At 37.0% G+C, this 12,198-nt stretch overlaps 1 protein-coding gene across 2 annotated transcripts in view; it reads right to left on the bottom strand.

The window, feature by feature from the left end:
• Positions 1-401: 401 nt before the first annotated feature.
• The window catches only part of Neto2 (neuropilin and tolloid like 2), a 59,124-nt gene continuing 47,327 nt past the window's right edge, over positions 402-12,198 (bottom strand). For both annotated transcript variants that reach the window (XM_060392299.1, XM_060392300.1), the window contains exons 8-9: positions 6,547-6,660; positions 402-4,947 (exon numbers count right to left, since the gene is read on the bottom strand). In XM_060392299.1, the coding sequence (XP_060248282.1) occupies positions 4,367-4,947; positions 6,547-6,660 (695 nt within the window). In that variant the 3' untranslated portion in view covers positions 402-4,366. The remainder of the gene's footprint in view (positions 4,948-6,546; positions 6,661-12,198) is intronic.

Below are 12,198 nucleotides of genomic sequence, written 5' to 3'. Positions count from 1 at the left end.
GTCTGTCTGTGTATCACATGTATGCCTGGAATCTGCAAAGACCAGAAGAGGCAACTAGATCTCCTACAACTGGAGTTATAGATGGTTGTGAGCTACCATGTGGGTGCTGAGAACTGAACCCTGGTCTTCTGGATGAGCAGAAGTGCTCTTTACTCCTGAGCCATCTACTCAGCTTTTTAAAAAGCTCATCTTCTCTTAATTTGAAAGTAAAAAGGGGTTCTTAAATACAACAATCATCAAAAGTTGCATTATTTATTAACAAATAAATCTCAACTGTGACTATTTTATCTGGGAAGTAGCAAATAGGAAATACCTACTCTGTCCTAGAAAGGGTATGTAAATGGTGATGCCCAAAGTAGCCTGAATGTTCTTTTATATACTTCAGAAATTGAGGCAAGGAAAAAAATCAAAACAGGAGCTTTTATTTGCATTTCAAGGGTTAAATACTTTAAAGTGCCAAATATGGATTAAGCACATGAGAATTCTTACATGATCTGGAAATTCATCTCTAATAAAAATCTACTTCTTAAAAAAAAAACAAATTTAGGTAGTACTCACTATACGTGCACCCTCATCATTATCTTGGTGGCTTTATGAGCCAGTAAACCAATCACAGAAATATTATCAAAAGTATATTAAAAAGCTTACTAAAGAAGAGAATATTACTAAGGAGAGGTATATAACAGGTAACTGATGGTGCAGGAAGCTAAAATGATATCCCAGGTCAGCTTGTTTTCTTACAGTGGCTTAGACCCAAACCATTCTCAAAACTCAACATATAGTACCCAAATATTTAATTTCTATAATGTACATTGTTTCTTTTAACGTAAACAATATTCAAAAAAATGCAAGCACCCATACTTTCTTTCTGCCACCACTCCATGTGCTGCTAGCCCGCACTGTGTACTAAGAATTCATAATTACATATTTTGCAGGTGCCAAGGAAACCTGGTTACAAAAGGGTTAAGAGAGCAATGCTATATAAATTAAAAAGGGAGGCGTGAAACCCAAATGCACACAGAATTACAGTGTTATATTTTGGATGAGAATAACAAGCTGCGTGTGGAACATCGAGGCTGAGTGTGGAACTGCGTGACTTTTAAAGCTAAGCAGGGCGAGAACAAGAAGTCAAGGAAGAACGCTGGGCTAGAGTTTGGAGACGGGGGAACCACTTCACCTTCAGGGTTTAGTCTTCTCATTAACAAAACTAGACTCCATCATCTCTTTGTGTCTTTAAAAAGAGCAAAAACTAAAGTTCCCCTGTCTACAATCAATGTGATTCAGGCATACTTCTTTTATTATTTGCAATAAAAATACCGTGGACATACAGCAGGCTGGGAACATACACTGCGCAAGAAAGTGTAATCTCTGACTGCTAATTATTCCTGGAACCACAAGCAGGCTTTTCTTTCGTCCGCTCTCAGCAGCTGACATGCTCCTGAAACAGGCAGGTACCCTCATTAGGTAGTGTCAGAGCTCCAGAAACGATCAGCCCAGACTGAGGTTCCTAAATGTTTAGCAATTATACAAAGCACAACTAGGATAGTGACAAAGGCTCTCCAAAATCAAAGCTGAAGGGGCCTTTTAGATCTGTGATATGAAATGTGAATCTCCTTTTTTTTTGTTGAATATTTATGTTGAATATCCCTCTTCTGCAAAAGGAATTCCATAGTTTATTTCTATGTCTTTGAGACAGTGGGATGTGTAGGTTGTAGTCTGTGCAGTTACTAAGCTGTTGGAACACTGGGTGGCCCAAGTCCAATAAAATGCTTATTTAATGGTTTCTGAGAGAATCGTTCTCTAATATTTCTTGGATGGTTCAGGGACTACTATGTTTTGAAATTCTATTGGGAACTGACAGTTTGTATTAACCTTGGGAAAGAAGATAGAAGTGTTTGATATCATATAACTGGTACTTTCTTACACTGGAGATTTTTACCATTCTCCTGCTTTACATTTTTCTTCAGAAGGCATGTTTAACACTGAGGTACTCTGTGGGTTGTAATAACTCAACTAAGATGGCTACATTTCATGCCTGTCATTATTGAATTTATGGCTTTCATTTTAGCCTCCAAATGTAAGTGTTTTCAACTGTGAAAAGGAACAACTTTCCGATTTACTATTAGTGAATTTAGAACCAATTTAGAACCAAATGATCATCCAAGCTTCTCTTGCAGTCGCATGAAATCATGCAAATCTACACTTTCGTAATGTCCAGTGTCAAACACCTGTTTTGTAAGACTCTTCAAATCCCTAAAAATAGAGTATAGGGTTAAAAAGAAAAATACAGCCACAAGTGACAATGATGTAGGAAAGCATACTATAAGCTCTATAATCTAAAGATTAAGGCTGAGCACAACAGCTATTTTATAATAGATACAATTTATACAGGAAGTATGTTAATTTTTCTTTCACTATTATATCACAGCTATCAGTTTAAGTATTTACTATGCTGTTGGAATATTGCCTTGCCTAAGTCACCTAATAAAATGTTTACTTAATAGTTACTGAAAGAACATAGCTATCTAATCATTCTCTGAATAGTTCAGTAATTACTATGTTTTGGAATGCCTTTTACTTTTCCAATTTCTGTTTTATAAAGCAGGAATGTCTACTGACTTAAAAAAATTAAATAATGCTTGTACCAAGTACAGGCTTTCCCATATTCTGGATATAATTTCATTTTTAAAAATAAAAATGTTATACAAAGAACACACACTGGGGAGAAAGTACATTACACTAAAGATCAAAGTTTTAGCAATCTGAGATCAGATTTATGTAGTACTTAAAAGGAGTTAATGAAATCTATTGAAACCTGAACTTTTCATTTAATTGAAAATTTAGTTCAATATAGAAAATGTATTATCTATATTGGTTATCATTAAATACATGGATTCTTCCCCATCCACATCTTATTCAAAGCATTCCTGCTATAAATAATTAAAGGATCATGTAATAATGTATACTTTAATGTAAAATTTCTCTTGTGATTTAAAACAATAAATACCACACAGTGAAAAACTTACCACCAAACTAAACACAGCAGCAAAAGAAAGAAAAACTTATGTATACATCACGATGGCCAAGGTCTTTGTAATAAATTATAGTACAGTCCCATCACAGTATACTTCTACACAAAGTCACTACTGTGAACACTAAAAGAAATCTATCCTGTATGTCTTAAATCTTGATCTAATAGTTTATACAGTATCAAATAATATCAAAAGTCTAAAAAACCAATGAGTTTTGATATTGTGTTTATAAACTATTGTTTTATATAATTTATAAAACATAAGATCAAAAGTGCAGTTTAAAAAAAAACTTGAAGTTGCTATTCTAGATGATAGTGGCTAGAAAAATGCAATGTTCCAAGCAGAAGCTATGTAAAGGCTCACACAGTTCCTCAGAGTCTCTTTTCACTTCCACCAGCCATGGCTACCATGTGCCAAAGACAAACCAATAACAAGAGAACAAAGAATTTTTTTTAAAGATGATAAAGAACAAGATCTGATGAGAAGCTCTGCATGGAGCCATAATTAAAGGCTTGCTCTCAAGTGAGTTTGAGGACCCTGATTACTGGGGTGAATGTCTGTCACTGAGTAAGATCCAACCAGGAAAACTTCAGAGGTTGCTACAAGTTTTTAATCTCCCTCAAATTTCCACTCATATGTAACTGGTAATAATATACCCCAGGATTATTACTTTTCTAGTATAACTAAGATGAAACATGATTTAAAGGCGATAAATCATGTCATCTACCAATTCCCACAGAAAAACAGGACTAAGATGCAGTTATTAAAGACAACAGTACAGAAGCGAGTCAAGAAGGAATGAAATATGACTGTGTCTTAAACTGTTACTCATTACAGTACAGCCATATTTTACACATTTAAAAGCAAATACATGCTCATGCGGAATTAATGACACATTATCTCTGTATGCAGGAAACTGAAATGAACAAACTACAGACAAATAAAACATATCCGAAAAAGACAAAGGAATATAAAGAAAAATCTTGCTTTAAAATTTACTGATGGGGCTGTGTGAACAAAACAGTATCCTGATGTTATTACTACCAGGCTGCTGAGCCTGGCTCAACATGACCACTCACTCTTCAACTGCCATTGAATAGGTGGTGTTTAGTGGTAAGATACCAAGCAACAGATGATGACTTTTCCCCACTGATTACATTAAGTTCCTTGGTCGGTTTCACATATAAAGATTGCCTGAGATAATAAAATTGTCAGCATTATGATAAACTATGAAGAGCTTTCTAATTCTGAGAGAACAAGCGTGGTTGCTGAGACAGAATGAGTACTGATGTAGGCTGCTTGCACACTTAGTAATTAATATTTTTAGTTGACAATTAAAAGTCAATGGATATGGAAGCTTGTGCAGAATCATCTCGCCCTCTGACATAAATTTCACAGGGAATCTCCTCCATCACTCTGTCCTCTAGAGCCTGTTCAGGGCATTCATGCGCTTGTTTGAAAGTGTAGCTGCTTTTTTGGAAGGTGCTATTAAATGTTTTCATTGGCTGTGGTTGTGCAAAATCATTTCGGAAGGGAAGTTCCATGGAACTGAGGTTGGTCCTGCTTTGTTTGACACTGGAAGCTTGAGACCCACAGTGGTGGTCATGGATGCACCGGGAGGCTGTGGAGGAGCGCCGCATCTTCTGGTAGTTGTCAAGTTCTTCTGATAGATCTGCCAGGTCTGCAGAAATCTCTTTCTCTCTTAGTGAAAATAGTTCATAATGAGGAGGATCAAAGACTTCCTGGAACCCAGTTTTATTAAATGCAGTTTTGCAAGCCATAACCTTTTTCCGGGGCTGTTTCACTTGTACTAAAATAGAAATAATGAGAAGAACCAAGACAATTCCTGATGTAATGCCAATAATTGTTCCATGAGTTTTAGTGATTTGTTCAAATAGTCCAGCCTTTTTCTTTTCTGTAAGAAAGAAATGTTGAGGTTTTCACAATTCATTAATAGGAATTCCAGCACAGATTAACTAGGCACTTTTAGGTAAAACAGGAAATTTGTGTCAAATACATGAGACAATGCAACTGAAAAACTGTTCTTTAAACAAATAAAAAATACCTTCCCATGGTTTTCCAGTCAAGTAACAAATCACAAAGCTAGCTAGGGCACAGAAAAACTAAGGTCCTTGGTTCTTATTCAAAAGTTTCCCAAGTGCTTACAACTTGCAAAGTACATTAATATAGAAAATGTCAAAACCAAATACTTTTGCTCTATCAAATTTAGTTTTCTGCTACAGGGAAGACTCAACAAACTGCTGTGTTGTTTCATATCTGTGGGATCAGACTTATCAATCCAGGTATACCACTATGGTCTACTGTTTTGGAATAATAAATACTTGTATGTCAACTAGTTAATGTGGCCCTCAGATTATATCAGCTTCCCACAGTAAGGCATTTATTTATTCAACTCTTAGAAAGATGAAACACAGATAAATTTTATTTTTTCAAGTTATGTGACAAGTTATAGGTATCTAATGCCTAACATCATATACCTTTCAATGTATATGCTTGAAATAGAAGTAACTTGATGTATAGAGAAAGAAAAAGCATTTTTTTTTTTACATCATTGCAATAACCTATTTGCTGGTGTTATTAGATAGTGCTTCCATAATCACTGCAATAACCTATTAGCTGATCTTTGTTGGGGGTTGGTCTGGTACGGGTGTGTATTCAAATGCTAAATACTGATCCCCAACATCTGGTTGCAGCCCAGAGTACATCTCACATACTCCAAGCAATGCTGTGTAAACTTTGCTCCTCAATATTCTGATTGATTAAATAAAGTTGCTGACAGCCAATTAACTTGGCAGAATAGTAACAGATGGAGTTTCCTTGCTGCACTTGGGGTCTGAGGCAGGAACTACAAGGCAGAGAGGAGGAAGCAGGAGAAAAGAGAGAAAGGAGAAAAAGATGGAGAAAGAGAATGTGGCCTGATGGAACAGATTCAGCCAGGCAGGATGCCTTATTGGCAAGTAACTTGGGGAATGTAAGCTTGGAGACTAGCTTAGAAAATTAGTTTAAATTATCCTTGTCCAGTTATTATGCTTAAGGCTTGTTTAAATAAACCAGTAGGTTTATTTATTGGGGGTCTAGCCAGGTCATAGAATAGCCCTTTCAATTATTGGGGTTTAGCCAGGTCATAGAATAGCCCCTAGAGTATAAGAAATATTTTACAACAGGTCCTATTAGTCCTTCCATTCTCAAGGCTATCCTCTAAACTATTTGGTAACTACATAAAGTATATTTACAATACAAAGTTCAACAATAATGTAAAACAGGGCATAAAATAAAAAGACACATTTCTGAATAACTTGAAAATATACTCTACAAACAAATGCTTTTGTTGAATTTTTTTTTATAACATCCCAGAAGTCAATTATCCTTTAAGAATGTTATTATGTATCTAACTCTGCTAAAGCAACTATGCTAAGCGCACCTGTGCTTAGGGCATTTCTTATGAAAGTACCCCCTACTCCTCACAGAAAGGCTGGCTTTGCATTAGACTTACCTTTACAGTGATTCTCATCCCAAGGGTATGCACAGTTTTGAACACCATTACAGACTAAAGAATTGTTGATGCACATGTTGCTATGGCAAAAGAAAGTGCTGCTTGTACAGGGAGCTGTAGGAAAAAAGAAATCTAGTGTTGCTAAGAACAGTGTCATACAGACTACAAACCCTTCTTCATTTATTTCGTACTTAAGAATTTTATTTTAGGTGGGTATGGTGGTGCATGTCTTTAATCCTACTACTCAGGAGGCAGAAGCAGGCAGATCTCTGTGAATTTGAGGTCAGCTTGGTCTATAAAGTAAGTTCCAGAACCACCAGTGATATGCAGAGAAACCTTGTCTTGAGATGAACAATCTGACTTTGTAAGAGTAATTTCTTACTTTAGAAACCTTTCCGTGAATACACTGTCATAAATACCCAGTAAGACAAAGGTCAATATTCTATAATGCTGGATCTAAAAGTTTTGGATGCTAGGCACCAAAAAGTGATTTTCAAAGTAATGAAAACATGAGTACAGTATATGTTCCATATTCTTATGGAATGTCTACACAGGTGAGCCAAATTTTAAAACTTTAACAGACCATGTTAACATGGTTAATTACGAGTTGATGAGACTTAGCACTGCCTACCTCTGGGCAATAGGCAGAAGCAACCCGACATCCAAAAATGGCTGAAAGAAAATACTCCAGTGAAATATCAAGACAAGAAAAGAAGATGAGGCACACATGGCTGGGAACTGATGATACAAGCAAAACAAGGCGGTTATTTCAGTTCCTATAATTAGATAGTAATTACTGTATTACAGGTACATGTGATTTTATTTATATGAGGTACCTGAGCAAACATAGAACTGCACTTATCAGGTACTAGGGGAAGATAACAGGTATTTAATGGGAAGTTTCAGTTTGGGATGATAAAAATGCTTATGGAGGGGTGGGAGAGACGGGTTGGTAAGTAAAGGTGCTTGGCGCAAGCTTGAAGACTTGAAACTCACATAAGGAATGAAAGAAGACAATCAGTTACACAAAGGTATCCTCTACCCTTCAAACACATGGTGTGGTACACACGCTCATTCCCCTCACACACATTAATATATTAAAAGTTTCTTTTCAGCCACACTTTTATAGTGTATGTCTTTAATCCCAGTACTCAGGAGGAAGAGCAGATCTCTTGAGTTTGAGGCCAGTGTGATCTACAGAGGAAGTTCCAGGACAGCCAGGGTCACACAGAGACATTCTGTCTTAAAAAACCAAAACCAAACCAAAACCCAAAAAATTTCTTTCCAAGGTGAAAGATCTAAAAATGAATTGGAGGAAGTGGTCCCCCCCAACCAAGCTGAGGACTGAGCCCAGGGCCTTACCACTGAGCTAAATCCCCAACCCCTAAAACATTTTTTTTTAACTTGTTTAGTTTTATTTCATATGCAGCGGTGTTTTGTCTGCATATATGTCTGTGAGAGGTGTCAGAGCCCTAAAACTAGAGTTACCACAGCTGCACTTTGAGTGCTGGGAATTGAATATGGGTCCTCTGCAAGAGCAGCCAGTGCTAATCACCGAGCTATCATCAGAACAAAACGACAATCTACAGACTGGGAAAGGATCTTCACCAACCCTATATCTGACAGAGGGCTAATATCCAGAATATATAAAGAACTCAAAAAGTTAAAAAGCAACAAATCAAGTAATCCAATTAAAAAATGGGGTACAAAACTAAACAGAAAATTCTCAGTAGAGGAATATCGAATGGCAGAGAAACACTTAAAAGAAATGCTCTACGTCCTTAGCTATCAGGGAAATGCAAATCAAAATGACCCTGAGATTTCACCTTACACCCATCAGAATGGCTAAGATCAAAAACTCAAGTGACAATACATGCTGGAAAGGATGTGGAGAAAGAGGAACCCTCCTCATTGCTGGAAGGAATTGTAACCTTGTAGAACCACTTTGGAAATCAATCTGGCACTTTCTCAGACAATTAGAAATAGTGTTTCCTCAAGATCCAGTTATATTACTCCTAGGCATATATCCAAAATATGCTCTACTATACAAGGACATTTGCTCAAACATGTTCATGGCAGCTTTATTGGTAATAGCCAGAATCTGAAACAACCCAGATGTCCCTCAAATGAGGAATGGATACAGAAATTGTGGTACATTTACACAATGGAATACTACTCAGCAATTAAAAACAAGGAAATCATGAAATTTGCAGGCAAATGGTGGAAACTAGAGAAGATCATCCTGAGTGAGGTATCCCAGAAGGAGAAAGACACACAAGGCGTATACTCATTAGTGGATATTAGACATATAATATAGGATAAACATACTCAAATTTATACATGTAAAGAAGCTAAGCAAGAAGGAGGATTCTGGGTAAGAAGATCAATCCTCACTCAGAAAGGCAAACTGGATGGAATTGGAAGAGGGAGAAAACAGGGAACAGGACAGGAGCCAACCACAGAGGGACTGTGAAAGACTCTACCTAGCAGGATATCAAAGCACATGCTGAACTTTGGGCAGAGTGCAGGGAATCTTATGAAAGAAAGGGGAGATAGAAAGATCTGGAGGTGACAGGAGTGCCACAATGAGAGCAACAGAACCAAAATAACTAGGCCCAGGGGTCTTTTCTGAGACTGATACTCCAACTCAGGACCATGCATGGAGATAACCTAGAACCTCTACACAGAAGTAGCCCATGGCAGCTCAGTGTCCAAGTGGGTTCCCTAGTAATGGGAACAGGGACTGTCTCTGACATGAACTCAGTAGCTGGCTCTTTGATCACCTCCCCCTGAGTGGGCAGCAGCCTTACCAGGCCACAGAGGAAGACAATGCAGCCAGTCCTGATGAGACCTGATAGGTGAGGGTCAGATGGAAGGGGAGGAGGACCTCTCTTATCAGTGGACTTGGAGAGGGGCATGGGAGGAGATGAGAAAGGGAGGGTAGGATTGGGAGGGAATGAGGGACAGAACTATGGCTGGGATACAAAGTGAATAAACTAAAATTAATACAAAAAAATTAAATTGAAAAAAAATGCTTGATGGCTTTAAAGCCCATCACGAGACGAGAATCATTAGTTATATAATTAAGCCACTGGACTGAGGGCTTTTCAATGAGGAGGCACAATTCATTTCATTTACTTTCTAAAATTTTCTAAAGTATGTGTATGTATGTACACATACTTTCATTGTGTCATGGATATTATAAAACTATCAATGCAGATGAATACACTCTAAGTACAAAGAAATCCCTAAGGAAACAGTAATTTTCACAAACTGTATACACAATATAAATTATATTCTAATTCTACAGCCTATTTTATACAGTTTACAACTAGAGATCCAGAGGAGATATGTCACTTGTAAAAGACAAGTTGAATGAGGCTATAAACATCATTATGGCTCCTGGGTATTCTGATTTACTTCAGAATATCATGTGACCATGTTTGATGGCTCTCTCTAACATCAAAGGTATTGTAAAAGATAGGTTCTGCTCTATGTACCACATCTATTGAACAATTTTAGGGAAATGATTTTAGTTTTTATTGTATATTCTTTAGTTTTTAAATTACATTTTAATTTTCGTATGTAGGTGTTCATGTCATAGCACAGGATGACATCAGAGAGCAGCTTGCAGGAGGATCTGGTCCTCTACTTCTACTGTGTGGATCCTGGGGATCAGAGCAGGTCATCAGACTCAATAGCAGGCGCCTGATGAGCCATCTCGCCAGCCCATTACTACAGATGTTTTTTTTTTTTTGTTACAACTGTTCTCTATATTATTTAAAGTAACCAGACTGCTTTGTATAAAAATGTGGATTGCATGTTTTTAAATTAGAGTACATTAATTATATGAAACAATTTGTTTCATTGTGATACTTTCACATGTACATATACTTTGATCATATATATAACATACACACACATACATAATTTGTTTTAGAGAAACTGGCATCCTGGAACTTATTTTACAGACCAGGCTGGCTTTGAATTAGAGATAAGGAAATGATACCAAATATATATAATTCCTATAAGTTAGTAACAACCCAATTTAAAAATGAGTGAGAGGCCTGAGGAGACATCTCTTCTGAGAAAGCCTATAATAGTCCATGAAAAGATGTTCACCAATCAAACCTTCAATGAGATTTCATTTTAGAAGGGGAGGAGGACCTCCCCTATTAGTGGACTTAGGGGCAGGAAGGAGATGAGGGAGGGGGCTACAGCTGGGATACAAAGTACATAAAGTATAATTAATATAAAAATAAAAATTTAATTAAAAAAGAGATTCCATTTTATATATAGCGATGGGTTATTACATATATATCTGTCTATCTATCTATCTATCTATCTGGATGAACTACTCAAGTGTTGCAAGGCTGTGGAGACTGGAACTCACTGTTAGTGATGCAGAATGGTATAGCCACTGTGGAAAAGTGTGCTGGTAATGCAGAAATTTAAACACGTATTTACCATGTAAGCCAGCAAAAATTAAAAGCAGGAACTGTGGTTCTGGTATCTGCCACATATTAGTCATAAAATTTAATGACTATAAATAACAAAAGTCTCTGTCAATGAGTTTTAAGAACAACATGATGAATAGATACTGCTATGGTTTGAATATGAAATATGTTCCATGAGCTTATGTTTTAAACACTTTGTTCCCTGACAGTGATGCTATTTTGGGAGCTTGTGGATTAGGCAGGATACAGGACCTAGCTAAAAACATAAACAAACAAATAAAAAATACCAAGTCATGGGTGGTGGGTGGATATGTTATTCCTAGCTCTTTCCTGTAAAACTGCTGCTTCCTGGTTGTCTATGAAATGAATGGTTCTCCACTGCCAAATGCTGCCACCACCATGATGCTCTGTCTAAGTGAATGGAGAAAATGACCATAGATTGAATTCTCTCAAACCATGAGCCGATACAAATTGTTCTTTCTTAGGTTGTTTCTGGCTGGTACTGGTCATAGGGGTGCAACAAGGAACTAATACATATTATCATGGACTATTATTAACCTTTAAAAAGAGTAAAATTCTGATATATGGTAAAGCTTTAAAGTAGTAAACTAAGTGAAGTAAAGAAGTGTAAGACAAACATTGCACGATTACACGTATGTGAGTTATGACTATGATTAACAGAGCTTACCAGGATTAGGGAGAGCAAAAAAGGTATTTAATAGATGGAATTTCAGTTGGGGAGGACAAAAATGTCTCTAAAGATCAATAATGATATGGTAGTTTGAGTTAGAACAACCGCAGTAGGCTCATTTATTTCAGTGTTTAGTTATCAGGGAGTGGCACTATTTGAGAAGGATTAGGAGGTGTGTCCATGTTGGAGGAGGTGTGGCCTTGTTGAAGGATGTGTGTCTCTGGATTGGGCTTTGAGGTTTCCAAAGTCCATGCCAGGTCCAGGCTCTCTCTCTCTGCCTCTGGATCAGTGGGCAGCTCCCTCTCAGTTACTGCTCCAGCACCATGTGTGTAGTCATGTTCCCCATCATGATTATAGTGAACTAACCCTCTCAAACTGTAAGCAAGCCCTCTGCTAAATGCTTTCTTTTATAAGAGTTGCCTTGGTCATGTCTCTTTACAGGAATAAAACTGTGACTAAGACAATGGTAATAACTGTATAAGATGAATATACTTGAATGTTAAG

The sequence above is a fragment of the Meriones unguiculatus genome, chromosome 10 (genome assembly GCF_030254825.1).
Source record: "Meriones unguiculatus strain TT.TT164.6M chromosome 10, Bangor_MerUng_6.1, whole genome shotgun sequence".
Lineage (NCBI taxonomy): Eukaryota > Metazoa > Chordata > Mammalia > Rodentia > Muridae > Meriones > Meriones unguiculatus.
Note: the sequence above shows the minus strand (reverse complement) of the source record. Positions and strands in the feature narration are given on the sequence as shown.